The sequence below is a fragment of the Chelonoidis abingdonii genome, chromosome 9 (genome assembly GCF_003597395.2).
Source record: "Chelonoidis abingdonii isolate Lonesome George chromosome 9, CheloAbing_2.0, whole genome shotgun sequence".
Lineage (NCBI taxonomy): Eukaryota > Metazoa > Chordata > Testudines > Testudinidae > Chelonoidis > Chelonoidis abingdonii.
The window spans coordinates 268,620-289,284 of NC_133777.1; the positions used below are offsets into that span (position 1 = coordinate 268,620).

General features: G+C 47.7%; 1 protein-coding gene across 1 annotated transcript in view; it reads right to left on the reverse strand.

Moving 5' to 3' along the window:
* Positions 1-9,613: 9,613 nt before the first annotated feature.
* The window catches only part of LOC116821605 (heparan sulfate glucosamine 3-O-sulfotransferase 4), a gene marked incomplete at its 5' end in the record, with an annotated part of 156,354 nt that continues 145,302 nt past the window's right edge, over positions 9,614-20,665 (reverse strand). Inside the window, one exon of the mRNA XM_075069065.1 lies at positions 9,614-12,018. Within this exon, the coding sequence (XP_074925166.1) occupies positions 11,382-12,018 (637 nt within the window). The remainder of the gene's footprint in view (positions 12,019-20,665) is intronic.

Here is a 20,665-nt window from a genome sequence, read left to right on the forward strand (position 1 = left end):
CAGGCACTGGAATTCCTGGTTGGTGGCAGCGCTACGAGTACTAAGCTGGTAATTGAGCTTAGAGGAATTCATGCTGGTACCCCATCTTTTGGACGCTAAGGTTCAGAGTGGGGAATTATACCATGACATGAAGTCATTAAAGGCTGTGCAGAATAGACTCATTTACCCATTATGGTTCGGCAATCTGCTCATCTTGGTAATCGTCAGGCAGGATTTGTACCTCTGCATGGGTAATAGAGTACACAAGACGTTCTCTCACAAAACATACACTTGAGTGCTAATGGCAGGGACTCTCCCGTAATGCTACCGTTGCCTGCATTTCCCACTGTGGGTAATATAATCCTGGACGCTAGTCACAGGGTGGAGCACAGAGAGCAACAGGCCATTACACACTACTCCCTGATACATTACCCTTAGTCAAAAGCCTCTGCTTGAAACCTGGCACTAGCGCATGGAGAACATGGTGCATCTTTGCTGGCCCTCTTCAATCTGGTTTGCAAAACATCTGGGAGGATGTGCCCTTGGAGGGCAGGGGTATCGAACCAGCACACTAATGGCGCGTCAGCAGTGACGGCAGCCTGCTTGACGTGGGGCAGTTAATAACTAATGAGGATGTCAAAGATAACAGCAAGAACGAGGGAAACAGGTAACAACTTTACAGCCAGCTCTTCGACAAGGCAAGGCACAGCTGAAAAGCACGACTCCCATCTCAACAAGACAATGCGTGGCTAAAGCAAGCTTTTGAGATGTTACACTTGGGCACTAGAATGGGACAATGCCTCGAGAATCCTCACCCAAGGCTTTGCTTAGCTGTAGAGCAGTAAAGACGTAACGAGGGAGTGGAGCTGGTGAATACTTTGTAAACATAGTCAGTGAATACATGGTTTGATTAACATCACAAAGTTTTTAAAATAAAACACGGAGTGGCTAATTTTGTTCTGTCCTCAGCTTTTGCTGTCACAGGCAAGCAACTATTTCCCCATAAATGTTGCACTTTTCATCCAGTTCTGTCAGAAACTGGCTGGAGGAATTAAAAACTTGCTGGAGGAGTGCCCTGGTGATGGTCCTGTAGTGAACCGTCCCGCTTGACAAGTGCATGGGGCTGTGGGAACAATGCAAATGGTGGCCGAGATGGCTAATAGTCCTCTCCATGCCTACTCTCTAGAAAGGAGAAGCTAAGAATCTCCTAGGGGAAAGGAGACACAACAAGCCAAGGAGCCCTCCAGCCTGTCCAAGCAGGCTTCAGAGTCCAGCTGGGTTTGCTGTTGCTGGCTGCAGGGCACTCTGGGTAGAACCTGGTACATTTTTTCCATTCCCCCAGACCTGGCAATGGGGGGATGTTTTCATGCATGCTCTGCCAAACAAGGTCGCTTCTGGGGAGAAAGTGAGCTTGCGAAACCTCAGTCCCAGTGTGCGTGAGCAGCTCAAACCAGGGGATGGGATGGGGCTCGGAGGGGTTCTCCCAACAACGGCTGCGAGGAATGTCTGCTAAGCGGGGTTTTGGCAAGAGCGGCCCTGGGGCTGCTGTCTGCTTTGCTAACAGCTCAAACCCATTCGCCCACTCAGGGCAATCCTGGGGTGGCGCCCACCCCCCATCGGCCTGTTGCATTCCCAGGGGAATGGACGCATGGGCAGGATGCCTTTGTAGCCCAGCTGCTGGCTTGGCCTGCCAGGGCCATGGGGAGCCTGGTGTGGGAGGCTGGTCCATTAGAAACAGCTCCTTCTAGTTATCGCAGCCAGCAGTGATGGATCCATGGCAAGTTATCATCTTTCATTGTTTAGTTCATTTTGTATTTCCCTTCCCTTCCTTCGAGCTCTTTGTAGGGTTGCCAGCACAGGAGTGTGCCAGGGAGGGGCTGCATTGTCCCCAGTCACAGGAATCCAGTGATTTGGACTTTAGATTGAGTTGCCAGCAAAGAGCCTGCCCGTGCCCAAAGTGGGTGAGCAGGCGAGTGGGCTAATTGGTCTGCCCTGGACGCGGCACTGGCAAAGTCGTGCTCTGCTCATGGAGCTCAGGTGCCCAATAAAGGGAAACTTTAATTTGCATTTTTATGGCTGTTCCAAAAGCTTTTAATGACAACAGCAAGTGAAAATGACACATCATTCAAGACAGTTTGATTGTCTAAAAATACAGCACTTGCGTCGCAAAGGTCATCAAGAGAAGAGCGCATTTCTCCTTGGTCTTCATACTGAGCTTTTCTGCTACGTCAACGCTGAGCAGTTATAAAGAGAATCCCAGTTAACTCATTAGGATTAAAATCTTAGTCAAGCAAACGTATTCCAAGGGGGCAGATTACACTGCAGTGTGATTATATCACTCAGGTACTAAAACTCTGACTTATTTTGAGATTTAATTGATCTTTTGAGGGGAGCCGCTTCTCAGACAGTAGCATCTACACCAAAATGATCTTGATTTGAATAAGTATTCAGTCCTTGTTTGGTAAATACACCCAGTGTTAATGGTGCTTAATGGTGCCTGTAATTGGTGTCTAAAGTTATTTAAAAGTAAATTTACTAGAAAATAATTAGCAATTTTATAGTTCACTACTTCCTAATTTTGTTGATAAAAATTGTCAGCGGTTTTATCAGATGACACAATAACACAATGGTGTGAAATAGCTTTTTCTAAATTGCTAGGAAAGGGTGCCCAGAAAATAAAATAAACTATTTTCTCCTCTAACTTCTTCCACTGGAAGCCAGGCCCCCGCAGTAAATTAGCCTTAATCAGCAATTGGTGAAACTTTCCAAGCACTATTCAAGGATTTGGGTTTTGTGACCTTGAGGGTTCTTAACCTTCGCTGTGGGAGCAGGGAAGAAAAACAGTTGCCTCATTAGGACTAAAGCATCTTTCCTTAATGAGCTTGTGGGACTGCTCAGCCCACCATGAGCCCCATTCCCCTTTCTGCAGCTCCACAGATGGAGTGAGCTCTAGGAGTACAGGGAAGACTGAGAATCACTGGAGAGAAAGCGCTTTCCCGTGGTGTCTGTTTGCTGTACACTGTGGAGCTCAGCTGGTTAACGCATCAGTCTGCTGCCTGCACAGCTAAAAATCAAGGGGAAAAGTGTGTGGCTGGAAGGCTTGGTGCCTGCACTGAACTCCTGAGTCTCTGGGTGACTGAATCCCGAGTCGATGCCAGGAAGGCCTGGGAACCCAGTATTATCTGGACAGTCTCTTTTTGAGAGCTTTGTTCCTGCTCTGGGACAAAACCGGACATGGGTTTGTCTGGTATCGGATGGGGGCTGCTGCTCTGCCCCCTCCGGCTCTTTAAATTGGTGTGACCTCATGCACCATCATGCCAGCAGGGGCAGGCCCACCCATGACATTTCTGGCAGTACCAGAATGACGGGTATGCTGCGAACACGTGTGTGTGTGTGTGTGTGTGTGTGTGTGCGCGCGCGCAGTACAGAGCTCCCCCTGCCAATCACTGAATCTTGCCCTGGCCCCAGGGTCCGAAGGGGCCTCCTCCTGCTGTCCGGGGGAGCCGTGCAGAGTTGAGCCCATAGGTATTTGATGGGTTGCAAGAGACCAGAGGGCTGGGCACTGAGACCTCAGTGCTCAGAGTGGATCAGGGCCCTGTTTGCTACTGGCCTGTGAGCTGGGCGGCACTCTGCACGGGCCCTTCCTTCTCAGATGCAACCAAAGCTGCCATGTGGGGTTCACAGCCTGCCAAAGGCTGTGACCCAGCTCTTGCAAGGATCTCCTGCCCACAGCTGTGAGCTGATAGGGCAGGGCAGTGGGAGCAGAGAACAGGCTGCTGACCAGCTCTTTAAATGCTGCTTCTACATTGTGCCCACGGTTAGAGCATGAAAACACCTGTCCACCCTGCTGCCAGCTGCTGGGCTCTCCCTTGCTGGCTTCACTCGCCTCCATCTTGTCTCCAGATTGGGTGCTCCGCTTGGGGCACCGAGGGGCCATTGTAACTAACTGGCTTTGTGTCTATCAAACAAAAACTGCTATGTTACATTGATTCACTGATTCCAAGGCCAGAAAGGACCATTGTGATCCTCTCATTTGTCCTGCTGCAGAGCACAGGCCAGAGAACTGCCCCCAAATCATTCCTAGAGCAGAGCTTTTAGGATCTGTCTACACGGCAAGAAAAACCCACGGCTGGTCCACGCCAGCTGACGCAAGCCATGGGCTGTTTCATGGCTGTGTAGACATCTGGGCTCACGCTGGAGCCTAGTCTCTGGGACTCTGCAGGGTGGAAGGGTCTTGGAGCCCAGAAGTCTACACAGTGATGAAACAGCCTGGCAGCCCGAGCCCTATGAACCTGAATCAGCTGGGACAGGCCAGCTGGGGGGATTTGTTTCCTGTGTAGACAGACCCTTAGAAAAACAGCTGATGTTAATTGAAAAATTCAGTCCTGGAGAATCCACCATGACCATTAGTAAATTGTTCTAGTGGTTAATTACTCACTGTTAGTTACTCTCACTGCAAAATTTCCAGTCTGAATTTGTCTAGCTTCAACTTGCAGCCATTGGATTGTGTTGGAGTTTTCTCTGCTAGATTAAAGAGCCCGTTATCAAATGTCTGTTCTCCATATAGAGTTACAGACTGTGAGCAAGTTACCTCTTGGTGATCTCTTTGTGAAGCTAAATAGATAGACTCAAAGAGCTCAATCTCCATAAATCATGTTTTCCAATCCTCTAGTCATTCTCCTGGCTCTTCTCTGAACCCTCTCCAATTTATCAGCATCCTTCTTGAACTGTGGGCACCAGAACAAGACACAGGATTCAAGCCATGGTCGCACCAGTGCCAAACCCAGAGATAAAATCACCTCCCTGCTCCTACTCAAGATTTCCCTGTTTATGCATTGTAGGATCACATTAGCCCTTTTGGTCCCAGGGTTGCACTGAGAGCTCATGTTTGGCTGATTATCCACCCCACCCCCTAAAAAAGCCTTTTCAGTGTTGCTGCTCCCCAGGACAGATTCCCCATCCTGTAAGCGCAGCCAACGTTTGCTCCTAGATGTCTACATTTACATTTAGCTGTATTAAAATGCATATTGTTTCCTTGTGCCCAGCTTACCAAGCAATCCAGATCACTCTGTAACAGTGACCCGTCTTCTGCATTATTTACCACTCCCACAATTATTGTGTCAGCTGCAAACTTCATCAGTGATGATTTTATATTTTCTTCCAGATCATCGATACAATTGTCAATAGCATAGGGCCAAGGACCAATCTCTCTGAGACCCCACTAGAAACACAGCCACTTGATGGTGATTCCCTATTTACAAATACATTGTGAGGCCTATTCATGTAAAGTGGGCTGTGATAAGTTTATATTGTTCTAGCTTTTTAATAAAAATGTCATGTGGTACCAAGTCAAATATCTTACAGCTGTCTAAATATGTTACATCAGCACTGTTACCTTTATCAACCAAACTTGTAATCTCATAAAAATATTACATGAGATTGACAGGTTCTATCTTCCATAAACCCATGTTGATTGGAATTATCTATATCACCCTCCTTTAAGTTTTTATTACGCAAGGCCTGTACCAGCTGCTCCATTATCTTGTCCAGGATTGATAGACTGACTGGCTTATAACTGCCTGAGTCCTCCTATTTACCTTTTTTCAAATATTGTCACATTAGCTTTCTTCTAGTCTTCTGGAACTTCTCCAGTGCTCTCGAATTTATTGAAGATCAACATTACAGTCCAGAGAGCTCCTCAGCCCCCTCTTTTAAAACTCTTGAATGCAAGCTATCCGGTCCTGCTGACATAAAAATAGCTAATTTTAGTAGCTGTGGTTTAACATCCTCCTGAGATACTAGTGAAATAGAAAGAGTGTTATCACCATATGATATGACCACATCATGTTTTTTCTCCAAATACAGAACAAAAATATTTACTAAACACTTCTGCCTCTTCTGCATTATTATTGATAATTCTACCATTTCCAGCTAGTAATGGACTAATACCATTGTCAGGATTCTTTTTGTTTCTAATATACTTAAATAACTCCTTCTTATTGTCTTAAACTCTGTTGGCCATAGATTTCTTCTTGTATCCCTTTGCTTCACTTATCAATTTGTGACAATTCCTAGCTTCTGACTGATATAAATTGATGGTGTTTGCAATTCCATTCATTGTCTGCAAAGGCCCCATACTTTGTTTACACAGAGCAAGAGGCCCCAGCCCACTGGGCCCAGGGTGCAGAGCTGAGGGGCCCTGACATATGGGGCAGTGGGTGCAGAGCAAGGGGCCCCCAGCCTACTGGATGTTCACACAGCTCTGTGCAGCTCCCTGGGAATTATTCTCCCTCCTGCTGCTGTTAAAAGAGTTGGTTGCCTGCTTGTGGACTGGGAGAGCCATCTCCCATCACTGAGCTAATCAGAGCCCTGCAGGGGCAGGGCAGGGCAGGATGGTTTGTGAGTGTCCTGTGGGCTGAAATGCCCTCGCAAGGCAGGTTAGAAGACGACACAAGTGCGTAACAATCCCAGCCAGTCTGTGGCTAATTCACAAGCAGAGAAACAGGGACGCCCATTGTTGACTGAGCCCCTGGCTCCCAGTGGCTGACCCGGCCTGGCTGCGAGAGGCTCCCGTATCCCTGAGACACATCCTCTGTGTGTGCTAGTTCTGCACAGGGCCCTGCAAAGGAGACTGCATCGCTGCTTGGCTAGCAAAGGTGGGCAGCAGAGCACTGGGGAAGGGGTGTATGGGCATACATAGCATGAGAATCATTGTCTTCCTGCAATTAGCCAAATACCCTTTCAACATGCCATTAACAAGGTCATACAGGGAAATGTGGAGGCAGTGCTCAGCCAAAACTGGCAGCATTAACTTGCTGCTGCTTCTGTCCTTCCCTGGAAGTGACAGCGGCTCCCCGGGCCCTCAGCCCGACGAGGATACTAAAGCAAGACACAGAGCCCCCCCCCAACTAATGAAGTGGATTTTCTGCCCCAGTAGCAGCTGCGTGGTTTGTTCTCTTCCTGCTCCCAGGTCCTTTTGGATCTGATTTGTGCTCACGGTCATGGAAAACTAAGAGAGGAACAGCTCCAACTACCTGCGCTCAAGTGACTGACCTGTCTCTATGGTATTAGGTTGATTACAGGACAGTGCAGAGAATTCCCTCAGCCCTGCCACTCCTGCGACTTTGTAATATATCCATGCAGAGACCAAGGAGAAATGGAGCAGAGAAATGCAGCTACTACAATGTTTTATTGTTTAGTGCTGTTCAAGTTCAAGTTTTAAGTTGAAGATTTTCAGACGTTCATATCGTTCAGGTACAGAATGATACAGACAGACGTGTTTGGGAGCATATGACAGAACAGCAGTTTGCTTTCAAAAGGACGAATTGTCCATTTTCATTTCTGAACCATTAAGTATCAGCTTTTCCATAACAATGAATCATCCATTCTCTGTGTATAAAATTAAATATAATTTATGCTTTGCTAATGGAAATCAAATACAAAATTCAATCTTCTGCGTGTCGTAATGCTGACATCTAAATAGTAAAAAAAAAAAAAAAAAAAAGTTATTAACCCAACTCCCTCCTAGCAGGTTTCTCCCTCTCTTGCCGGAGAGAAAATAACTCCTTGGTCACATTAGCACATTACAAAGCCAGACACCTGTCACTGACGGTGCAGGGACAAAAGTCACCACCTCACGCAAGCTGACAAAGCCATGTCGCCACCTCTTGATGGCCAGATGTGCCAGGCCTCCCCTTCCCGAGAGCAATAGCAAACAGCATCATGCGTGGTGCTAATGAACAGCCACCCTCAGGCTATTAATGTTCACTGGAGGCTTAGACCGCGAACAGGCCTGCAGACGAGCAATGCAGTTGGAAAAGTGCAGGAGTCAGTAAGTGCCACCTCCCGAGCACAGGGAAGTGACCCATATAAAAAATAAACCTCTTAAAATATGGCAAAACGAAGACTGGGCAAGCAGCCCCGGTGGTGCAGCATCCCCTGGATGCAGACAGGTCTAGTTCCATTGTAGCAGCCAAATAGGACCTCCCTCCAGAGCGTCTCACTGCAAGAACACGCAGCTTTGTAACTCTTTCCATTGCTAGTGCTTGGGCAGGCGGGCGAGCTGGCCGGGGTGAAGCAAGCTTCTTCCAGAGGGTGGCGAAGGGATGCAGCGTTAAGCACATGGCCACGCTCTGCTGTCTGAATCCTGGCTCAGCATTTTGTTGCTGCTCTGGGAATACAGCAAATGGGTAGAGAGTGACTGTACTTCATCCAGGTGCAAACTGGAGCTACGTCTCCTGCCTAGCTACTGGCCAAAAGCTTTCACCAATCTGTGGAACCACAGCATCAGCGGCACAGGTAGCGTCTTGACTCAAGTCTCTTTTGCTTCCAGGAATGGACCTGTGAAAACAGCAGCCAAAGGCCACACGCAATCTGCGGCCTCTGCTGTCCTGGCTGATCCCCGGTGGCCCCTGACTAGGGAGCAGCACAACACTCTGCCTTTTTTAGAATCCTGTGGCACCCTATAGACTAACAGACATTTTGGAGCATGAGCTTTCATGACTGAATACCCACTTAGTCAGATGCATGCGTCTCCAAAATGTCTGTTAGTCTATAAGGTGCCACAGGATTCTTTGCTGCTTTTACAGATCCAGACTAACACAGCTACCCCTCTGATACTTGGCTTTTTTAGGGTTTTTAAAATATGCAAAGAACATTTTTGGTGTGGTCGGGGGAGGAGGGGTTCCTATGGGGTGGCCTCTGAGCCCAGTAGGGTCTTGTGTGGGAACGAAAAGCTCCCCCTTGCTCAGGCTGTTGCTAGGGGTGGGCAGGCTGCCCCAGCACAGCCGTGGTTCACACAGCATTGTTCTGACTGCTAATGAAACCACTGTCAGGAAAATGAACTTTTTAATCCTCTTTTGAAAAGATTAGTTGAAAGGGCTTGATCCTGCCAGTGCTGAGTGCCCTGGAATGGGTTACCTAGGGAGGTGGTGGAATCTCCTTCCTTAGAGGTTTTTAAGGGCTGGCTTGACAGAGCCCTGGCTGGGATGATTTAGTTGGTGTTGGTCCTGCTTTGAGCAGAGGGTTGGACTAGATGACCTCCTCAGGTCCCTTCCAGCCCTGATACTCTATGATTTTATGATTCTCCGTGCTGACGGGCAACCTCGTATTTCTGGGCAGGGCTCAGCATCGGGCAGGAGTGAGACCAAAATGAGCTCAGGGTTTGCGGGGCCTGTGAAATAAGAAAAGGCTTTGGGTGTCTATGTAAGCAGGACCCTAGAAATTGGGAAGATTTTAAAAAAATTCCCTCCATTTGAAGCCATGAATCATTTTGCACAAAATGGCAAAACAACACAGCTTTCATTTAGCAGAAGAAACAACGTTTTAATAACGTCTGAAACAACTGAACGTCCGCCCTTACTACGTATTTGCAGTGTTTGTACAATACATTTCTGGGTTTGCAGGTCGGTGAGAAAGTGTTTTATGTCAGATGCTGTTTTAAAACCTAATCAGGCTAATATGAACTGACATTTACTTCAGCGGGAACGAATGTGATTCTCCCCAAACCTGGCCCACAGTCGAAATCCGACAAATGAATTTAGCTCCTTTTATACAATCCAAAGCACTAGCTCCACTTTATTGTGTAATGAACCACACGACAGGCCATGAAACCCAAAGCAGGTTTAGCTTAGTGACATTTCCTTTGGTTAGTTGGATCAACAAGGATTTCTTGCCACCTTAATCAAAACCGAGGCTTGGTCTTGCTCAGGAATACATAAGCTGTGTTTTCTTGCTGCTTTCAAACAGCAACAAACACGACATCTCAAAGGAGCACTGAGGCTTGATAAAAATAAAACACCTTCCCTCCTCCCCCTGCAAACGCAGGCCCCACTGCTGCTCTTTTTAAACAGGAAATAAAAGGAAAAGAAACCCTCGACAGCAAGAAATCACCCAAAGGAAGGAAATGTTCCCTCACAGGTAACACAGGGTTTTCTTTTTGTGTCCATTGTTCCTGGGGGGTTTTCAGTAACTGACATGGAATATAGTGCAGCTGTGTAAAACTGCTGCTACCTTGTCTTTGCTGATGCAGGCATGCAGCTCGCTTTGGATTTGCTGAGGTTCTAGGAGTGACAGGTGTTTATCTTATCGTTTCCATTGGGATTTGCCAATTTGGTTGATCATAAACCTTTGTCATTTCCACTCAGAAAGGAAGATTTCTCCAGCGTAGTGAGCGCTCGCTCGGTGGAATGACCTTTTCTCCTCTTTGCAGATTTTGAAGCAAAGATGAAGAATGTCTCACGGTTTTGCAAACCCAGCTGAATCCTGATTTTCAGAAGTGCTGAGCACCCACAGTCCCACCAGCTTGCACCCATGGTCCCAGGGACTTCAGTGGCATTTGTGCCTGCTCAGCATTTCTGAAAGTCAGGCCGGTGTCTGGATTTTGCACACCACTCTAGATACAGTGATGAAATATTACTCAGTAAAGGAGCTCCTTCTGGGCTAATGGCTACCTAGCAAAGAACTAAAAAGCCGCCTGTAATGACAACTTCAACTGCCATCTGCTATTCAGGGAAGCAGTAGGTTTCCAGAATGATTGAGAAATGCCACTTCATTACCTGCCTGCAGGAAGAGCTGTGAGTGAGACCCTGCACCTTCTGCTAGGAGACTGTGCAGTGCGTCCAGGCCAAGCTTTCTGGGATGGAGCCCATGAGATCATTCTTAGCTGGCTCCTTAGGAACCAGTGCATGACAGTGTTTTTCAGTGCATGATCATCTAAAGGAGCATATGAGAACTTAGAGGGAAAGCCTGGCCTCTGGCCTCACTGCAGACCAGAGGAAATCAGAAGCAACTCTGTTCAGTTAATGGAGTTACATCCAAAAGTGAGAAAAGACTCGGGCTCAGGATATTTATGGCACTTGGTACATGGTTGGTAGCTAGTGCAAGGTGTAACTAGTATGCAAGTGAAGTGTCTGTAAATAGTTTCTTTGCAGCTTTGCTGTTTGTGTGTGATCTGATACCACCTGACTGCCAGCAAGGCAAAACTAAAGTAGTGCAGAAGAAATTGAATCTGTCGGCTTGCCTTGTCGCTATTGGGATTCTATAAGCTTCTCTCATCCTTTGTTGGCCATGGGTAGGACTCACCGAATACTGACTGGCTGGCGCTGACAGGAAGCACCAGGAACAAAGTGCTAGAAACAGGTAGCCTCCCCGTCCCACTGGAGCCTCCCCCAGCCATTCTTGCAATACAATACAGTGGGAGGGCTTGGAACAGACCCAAATGCAACCTGTACTCGCTGTGACATGAAGGTTTCAGAGCTGGAAATGCTGTTCAGCTTGACTTTAACCTTGACAATGCAAGTCTCTTTGTCATAAGACTGAGACTTTAGCTCTGTGCGAGTTTAGTGTCTCTGACAACGATTCACCTCTAAATAGCAGATAGCTTTTTCCCTGCTGTCTTGGCTTTACTTATCACTTTCTTCCTGTTCCCACTGGAAATCTTGACCTGTCATTTGGTAAAACATGACATTGAATGGTTTGTAAAACTTGCGCAGTCTGTGAATAACATCTGGGTCTATTTTGGGATGAGTTCGACCCTTGGACTTGCCCAGGCACCTGGGGGCGCTGCTGTCCTCTGGCTTCTTCAAACAAGGAAACCCCTTGGTTTTATTGAAATAAAAATGCTTCTCTGTCACAATCCTTTTGAGGCCTAAGAAATCCTGGACCTTGGCCATTTCTCCAGCTGGGTCAATAATTAACCGTTCACCGCTGACAAAGAGGATCTGGGAAAGTGGGAAATACTGCAGCCAGTTCTCCAGGTGCAGCGCATAGATCCCGATGCGGATGGCGCTCCAGGAGGCATCGATCAGTCCCAGGGTCCGGTTCTTGAAGGCGAGTACTTCGAAGGTGGGGATCTCAGGTTTCTTGGAGAGCGTCTGCGTGTAGTCCGAGATGGCCCTGGTGACGGGGTTCCGCACCACCACGATCAGCTTGGTGTCCTTGGCCATGGAGTGAATGCGCTTTGGGGCTTCATTGGTCACAAAATAGCTCGGTGTCTTCTCCATCGTTATTTGTCCATCCAGCGTTTTGGGCATCACATTCCTGTAGAGAAAGGAACAGGAGAGAGAGAGGAAGAGAGCTTAGTTCTGTAGCAGGAATCTAGCTCCCAAGGAAACTCAGCCATGTGGGTTCCCCTCCAGCCGTGCGCAATGAGTTTGAAGCCTGTGGCCCATTGAGACTGAAGCACTCCTCAGGGGAGTGACACTAGCTACCCCATAATTTCTGGAGATCCAATGCCGATTAGAGTCCTTTGGCTTCAGAACTCAGGGAAGGCAAGTACCTCGAGTGTTAAAGAAGATCTCGGTAACATATTATACAGTCAATTTGCCACAGGCATATGTAGACAAGAGTTAATTGAGAATAAACCTGTACAATACCTGTCTGTACAGCAAGCCATCTGCTACCATTTGCTCAATTAAGCCTATACACTTCAGAGCCTTGTACCAAAGTGGTGCATTTAGGATTACACAAGACCTTTTTGTTAGGATGACATGCTTTTAAATGTCTCAGCTAATCAAACTTAATACAGAATAAGATCCCTTGCTTCTAGTACAATAATTAAATTTATTTACTATCTTGTGTGTGAGGAAGAATGACTTTTCTTTTATCTCTAATTCACATGCTCTGTCAATAATTAATTGCTGCTGGGTTTTGAGCTTCCTGTGCAAGCACTTTTATTAGCCAAAAGGAATTTGCCTACTGGATAAATTAACATGTAGCAAGACTTTCCTGGATAGTATATCATCATACTGTAAAATGCAACTGCAGCCTAGATAGCTTTTATATCTAAGAAAATGGAGAAGTAAATGCCTGGCCCATATGGCCGAAGCCAAAGATGAATGTCGCAAACCAGAAAGTTTTAAATCATGAACTCAATATGTGCATTAGAGCATCTTTTAAACCTTAACTGCTGGGTACCAGGCTGGCTGCAGGCCTTTGCTGTACACGGGGCATGTAGTGCCTCCAGTTCACACCCTCACTGTGCTGGGCAGGGCTCTATGCTCCCAGGAACTCGTGTATCTCGACTCACGGCCCAGTGTGAGGTCTGCTGTTCTCTTGGGGCTCCCAGCTTGAGAACCATTATTTATCAGCTGGAAAATCCCCCCTAGCTACAGAAAGAGCAGCTGCGCCACATCCTGCCTCACCCAGCATGATGGAGGCCTGGCTGCTGCCACCTTGAACTTTATGGTGTGATTTACACCTGTGTAGTGTGTGTGTGAAACATCTCCAGCCAGAATGGCTCCATTCAGCACCCACTCTGCACCGGAGTCAGCGAGGTGAGTACGGCGCAAGGCAGTCAGGAAACAGGTCTCGAGTGCACCGGCTTTATATCCAGTGTTAGTACCAAGTGTCAGAGCAACGCTCATTGTTTCAGTGTGTGCAGCTGGCACAAATCTAAATGTTTTGGACAGAAAATAAAACAAAAATGTTTTATTTTCAGTTCAACTTTTTGATTTTTAAGCTTTGCAGCTATGCTCTCGCTCACACACACTGTGATGTTTAGCTTGGTGTAAGTTGCCCCAAATGTCCATGATTATCGTATAGCTTGAGTGGGTAATTAGCAGGGGAGAGGGGTGGTCACTCAGCAGTGGGGTAGAACTCTTAACGTAATACCAGGGCATGATTATGCAAGGTGCTGAGCATCCCCTAAGAGGAGCTCCTGCATTGCCCACCTCTTCCATTGGCTTTAATGCAAGGTGAGGCTGCTCAGCATCTTGCAGGATTGGACCTTTCACATGGGAAACTGTTTTCAGTGCAAACATATGGTGAGAAAATAATAGGTCTAGGCTTGAAACGGTTCTTTAACACCCCTTGGGCTCCGCAGCCACAGAGATACTGCTGTCAAGCAGCAGCCCACAGGCAAACCACCAGCCTGTGGGGTTACCCAGCGGATAGTTGGAAGCAGAGATGTTTTCTAGACAGGGCCCAGCTAGGTGAACTTGCCACTGCCTAGTGTTTGAGAATGTTCAGTGCCACGTGTTGCTTTACAGCTCACCCATAGCATGTGCCCATGTTTCCCGACATGATAGGTAGCAGATTAAGTTCCCTGGACCACAGAATTCCTTTTGGGTCTGTTGAGTGTTCCAGGAACCAGCTTTGAGCTAAAAAGCTTTGGAAGCTGGTAATGGGTGGCCTGAGTTGTCCATATTGCCAGAAGGGCCTAAGGCTGCCTTATGGTACTGACGGCAGGAGTCCCTTTGGCAAAGCGGTTTGCTAGGCGGCTGTGTCTTTCCCTCCCCCGCCCCACCCCTCCAGCTCTTTTGCTGAGCTTTGTGATCCTGAGTCCCAGATTTCCAGTCGCTTCTGGCAGGCTTCCGCTCTGTATCCCACAATGCATAGCGCCCAGCAGCAAAGCAAAGCACAAGGAGCCCCCCTGAACACTGCATGCCCAGTAGGTACCAAGTCCCTGACATGCAGACACTGCTTCGCACTGCAGCAGAAAGCGGTTGCGTGTATGAACACAATTGCTGCGGCCTGTCAAAGCCACACCAGTTTTAAAGGGCAATTAAAGCTTTGTCAGCATGTTTACACCGGTGCCCAGCGGCTCTCCAGGCAGGTGCTGCCAGCAGATGGTTCCTCCTGTGAAGAATTCTAGCCTGAGGTCTGTTCCTTACATCTCCTGTGGCTGGAATTCAGCCTTTCACCACCTTTGGGACACTGTCATCCTTCTTAGCATCTGACTTGCCTCTTATTCCTTTGTCTCTTTCCAGCTCCCCCTGCACCGCTTCTCTGCCTGATCGTCCTAATCCCCAGTCTATAGATGTCAGGGAGCCCAAACGTTGTAGCCAGACTGTCCTTTGCTCTAGGGGTGGGACCCCAATATCCCCACACTCCGTCACCTGCCGCAGCTTCTCTGATCTCCCCAAGTCCAACTCAGACTCTGCAGCGTGACTCTCCTAGCTCTCCATGGACGCCTTGCATCCGGGCTCCTCCCCATCCTCTTCCCTCGGAACATCCTCCCCCCCGCCCCCCAGCCAGTTCCTACAACCCAGCAGCCATCAGTGTCTGATACCCACGACTCTCCACTCTTCTATTTATTCTGACCCATCTATCCAGCCCTCTTTCCCCACCAGCCTCTGAGCTGTGCATATTGCTAGTAATGAGTGACTAGACCAGAGAAATCTCATTAGCTTCCTTACAGAAAAGTCCCATAGAAGTTAACAGGGATAAAACTACAGGGTTCTATAAAACTACTTCAAAAACCTACAGAACTTAAGAGAGATTCATACATATGTGTAGATTCTCTATTAAAGTCTATAGGGTGTTTCCCAAAGAGCTAGGATTTGCAATGGTGTAGGAAGTAATTCTTCTGCTCTACTCTGTGCTGATACAGCCTCAGCCGGAGGATTGTGTCCAGTTCAGGAAAGATGTGGACAACTTGGAGAAAGTAGAGAGAAGAGCAACAGAAATGATTAAAGTTCTAGAAAACATGGACCCTGAGGGAAGATTGAAAAAAACTGGGCTTGTTTAGTCTGGAAAAGAGAACATTGAGAGAGAACGTGATAACACTTTTCAAGTACATAAAAATTTGTTACAAGGAGAAGGGAGAAAAATTGTTCTTCTTAACCTCTCAGGATAGGACAAGAAGCAACGGGCTTAAATTGCAGCGAGGATGGTTTAGGTTGGAAATTAGGAAAAACTTCCTTACTGTCAGGGTGGTTAAGCACTGGAATAAATTGCCTAGGGAGATTGTGGAATCTCCATCACTGGAGATTTTAAGAGCAGGTTAGATAAACATGGTCTAGATAATACTTAGTCCTGCCATGAGTGCAGGGGACTGGACTAGAAGACCTTGAGGTCCCTTCCAGTCCTACGATTCTATGATTCTATGCCTGTTTCCTATGTCAGAATGGACTCTCCACTGAAATAACTGGAAGAGGTGTGTTTGGAGGAGAAAGGCAGCTCAATGCAGGAAGAAATTACGCCCCACTATGCTCAGAGCAAAGCTGACAATATTGGCTCTCAAGAGTGGAGTAGCTGAGGGTCTTTTTCAGTAAGTACTATTGCACTGGTGGTTTTGTGATATACTGCACACCAGCCAGCTGGACAAAAGACACTATGAACTGCAGAAACGGCTGCCGATGATCTACACTGCAAATTCACCCAATCAAATTTGTGGAGTTGCACCTGGGCATGTACAACTTTCCAATTTGCCTGAGTGATTCAAACTGATGTTCACATTCCCATGGAAATCACTTTCACTCAACACTGTGTCTTTGAAAATGACCAGCCAGAAATAACTCTAATTACAGTATGCAGCCATCTGTAAATACCTCCCAGGCTCAGGGTCCCCTCATCAGCTCTTGCAGACCTGGCCTTTCTGTGCACACGGTACCCCTGTGCATTGGCCCTGCCGGCACTGACCAAACAATCCAAGCATGGCAGCGTAAAATTTCTTGATCGATTTCTGAAAACACTGTTGAGAAAATTAGGAACTGAAATGCTAAAATTTCTGCCTGGAAATTAGGCTGGTCTGATGCAACTGAGCAGAACAGATTAAAGTGACAGAAGAGAGCTGATGGATTTCATCAGCTGAGTGAATGACTGACAGCACTTGCAGGCTTGCTTGGGGAGAATCCAGCCCTGCGTACGGCTGTGTGCACTGCACCAAAATGCTAATTCTCCTAGCACAGAGAACGGGGATACGATCTGCCCCCTTTAAATAAAAGGCCAGTGTTTACAGAGTGCATCAGCTAAGTGACTTCCCCCAGTGTGCTGAGCTCACTGGCCCTAACGCGATTCTCGAGCGTACCATCAACAGCACATGTAGTCCTGAGTTCTGTATGCAGCACACTGCCAGCGCTGCAACCTAAGTGGCTTGGTAAATTTGTTAAAATGTGATATTGAAGATCAGGTTAGTAAGAATTTCTGAAGAGTAATACTCTATTTCCTTCTTATCAAATCTCCCTCCAGATTAGCAGGTATACTCTAAATGCTCTCCTAATTGCACTCCATAGTTATTGATTTTTGGAGAGTTGATTTAGTTTTATTGAATGATAACAGAAAGAAACACCAGTTTACAAACAGTGGAAGTGATATTGCTGGCTGCGACTTCCCCCTCTAAATTCTGATACATCGCCACTCTCACAAAAGGAGGTTTGAGGATACACATTAGACTCAGCAATACAGAATTACCCCACAACGAGGACAGAATCCAGTCCTTTCCCATGGAATGGAGAATGGATGAGCAATACTGCTCTAACACACATCTCTTTATCATAGAAATTTTGCAGCCAGCCTGGTCAGCTGGGTCTCTGAAGTGACAGTACTTTATTATGCCCTCCGTCAAGCCTTGCATCCGTCCCAGATCCCAGTCACTTCTCTCACAAACGAGCATGCTCGGGAATAAGCAGAAGTGTGCCTGTGGAGGAGATAATGCCATCAACGTTTACAGCATTTTCCTCTTCCCATATAGTTCTGTTGGATCATTAGAAAAGGCAAGTGCTTGCTCTGGCTAGTAAAATATTTAAATATCTAGTGCTGAAAACCCAAATGCTGAGAAATTAGGCTTCACACGCAAAAAGTCAGCAGGATTTTGTAATGATTTCTGAAGCAATGCAAGGCAATCATGCAGCCAAAACAGAAACCCTTTCATGAATTCCTCCTCCCCAATAACCTCATTTCCAAGGAAGAGCTCAATTAGTTGTAAACATGTAACAGCCTATAATTTGCTGGAGGAAAACATGTTTCATTTTGCTAGTGAGAGCGAAGGATGAAGGAGCACCGTCCCCTCACTAACTGCAGTGGCAGGTTGTTCCAGTGCTTTGCCTATGCTTAAGGCTGTGAGTCTGTCACGGACTCTGTGACTTATAGTAACCTCTGCAGCAGCCGGTGCTGGGGCAGTCTTGGGCCCCCTGCCCCCACAGCAGCAGCAGGAGTGTGGGAGGGGGCTCAGGGAGTTTGGGGTGTGGGAGGTGGTGAGGGCTCCGAAGTAGCAACATGTCCCTCGGCTCCTAGGCGGAGGGAGGTTCAGCCAGGTGGCTCCACACTGCCTCCACCAGCAAGCACCGCCCCTGCAGCTCCTATTGGCTGCAGTTCCTGGCCAATGGGAGCTGCAGAGCTGGCGCTTGGGGCAAAGGCAGCGCGCGGAGCACCCCTGGCCATCCCTGTGCCTGGTCGCCGAGGGACATTTTGCCACCTCTGGGGAGCCAGGTAGGGAATCTGCCAGCTCCGCCAATCCTCCCCCCAGCAGCAGTGGGGGTTCTGGGCCACCCCCCCCCCGAGTACCCAAGTTTTAGTGTACTGCCTGTGACCTATCCATGACTTTTACTAAGTATAGTATAGCCTTGTTCATGCTTAATTCATCCAGGAGCAGTTCTGTGCTTTGTAATATGTGAACCAAACATACCAGGTTGCTCTTGGTAGATTGTGGTTGAGGCTTTAGGACTGGGCCTGTCCAGAAGTCTCTCTGTTAAAGACTCTGAGCAATATCTGAACAATGAATGATATTCCGGGCTCACCAACCCCAAACATGTGTAAGTCATGAGCCAGGCCCATCAAAATCAGGCAAGAGGTTTAAAAATCATGGGTTTAGGGGAACAAACTCCAACCCAGCTGAGGGCTTGGCTACACTTACAAATTAGAGCACATTAAAGCAGCCTCAGGCACCCTAACTCCTGATGTGTCCACACTGGCAAGGCACGTAGAGCGCCTGGACTCTGCCGCTGGAGTGCGCCTGGTAATCCACCTTGGCGAGAAGCAGAACGCTTGCTGCCCCTCGGCTGAAATGCCTGGGTGTCAGTGTGAATGAAGTGTTGCATTACTGTGCTCTGATCAACCTCCGGAAACATCCCATAGTCCCCTTAAGTGGCCACTCTTCTCATTGTTTTGGAATCGGCTGTAGGAATGTGGCTATTCCCTTTCAAAGCTCCGTTTCTGACAGCCGGCTGCTTACCTGCTCCGGGACAAAGCAACCATTAGTGTGGAATGTTGCTTGCTGTGAGTGTGTGAGGGAGAGGTGTGGGTCGGGCGGTCTGAGCTTACAAGACAGCATGCTGACACACTCTCAGCACCCCAAAAACCCACTCTCCCCCCCCCACAACACACTCCCTGTCACACTCCACCCCACTCCCCGCATTTGAAAAGCAGGTTGCAGCCACTTGAATGCTGGGATGGCTGCCACAATGGACTACTCTCTGTGGCGTTGCAAGAGCTGCTAATGTGGCCACACCAGTGCGCTTCCAGCTGACAGTGTGAACACAAGGCTGTGTTTTCCCTGCTGCGGTCTCCAAAGGCTGGTATAACTCCCAGAGTGCTACATCTGCAAGTGTAGCCAAGCCCTGAGGGTTTGTTTTTTAATTTGCCTTCTGTATTTTGAGCCTTTAGGGGCATTTAGGTCAGATTTTCAAGTTTTTCTCCTCTCCCCTGACAGCTAGACACATGTTGTTTTTTTAAAGGCAAGCTGAGATTCAGTCACCTGGCTCCAAGAGCTGGGGCTTTAAGGCAAACACCAAATATTTCAAGACTTGTGATAAAATCATGAAAGTGGCACCCCTGCTAGTTCGTGTTTGTGCGTCTCCTACAAAGCATGGCAAGGCCTTTGCAGGGAGGGTGGAACAGAGGGAGAATATCCTACAGGCTCTGAGAGCCAACGGGAAAGGAAGGTTTTTAGGCAAGACGTTCAAACGAGAAGTGATTCTGAATGTGTGCATGTGGCGGGCTGGGGGGCGAGGTGTTAACACAACCAGCAGAACAGCCTTTCCTCCAGCCCCAGTCCCAGGACAGAGGGAAGGCCAGGGCTGGCAGCCAGAGAAGCTGACCTCAGGATGTCTGGCTTGTGAGGATTTAGGAAGGACGTAATTCAAGGACCCATAAGCGTGAAAAGAGGAAGCAAGCAGGGATATCAGGGGAGAGCAGGAAGGTCACCAGGATGCTCCAGAAATGGTGGGAGGTGGCAGGATAGAGAGAGAAGAAAGACTAAGGCAAAGCCTGGCTCCAATTCTAGGCATTGAGCAGCACAGCCAGCCCCAAATGTTCAAAAACCGTGAGTCCGGCTCACCCAAAATCCTGAGGTTATGTAAAATAATGGAGTTGGGGGTCTTTTTATCTCCCTTCTGCTTTTTGAGCCCTTAGGGCAGCGGTTCTCAAACTGGTGTTGGGATCCCTCAGGGGGTCGCGAGGTTATTACATCGGGGGGTCACGAGCTGTCAGCCTCCACCCCAAACCCTGCTTTGCCTCCAGCATTTATAATGGTGTTAAATATATAAAAACTTTTTCAATTGATATGGGGGGTGGTCTCACTCAGAGATTTGCTGTGTGAAAGGGGTCACCAGTACAAAGGTTTGAGAACCCCTGCTTTAGGGTGCGCTGGGGTCATATTTTGAAGCTTTCTCCACAAGCACAAGGGCTAGAAACGTACTTTTTCTGTAAGAACAAAGTCTGAAATCATCATACAAGTGCCTGACTCCAGGAGCTGGGGCTTTAAGGAAAACAATAATTATCATAATTCTCAGCCTGTTTGACGACCCAGTGGAGGACAAAGGCAAGGTACCAGGCAGGGACAGTCCAATCAAACTGTTTTTCCTGAAGAACTCCTAGCACAGATCTCTATCGATCCATTAACTACGGAAATCAGTGTGTTACATTTTTGTTGCTCCCACCACAAAACAGATTTTATTGTCATTCATAACAGCCTATTTCTGTGCATTGCCATCGTAACTGAGTCAGTTACAAATAAACAGGAGACAGT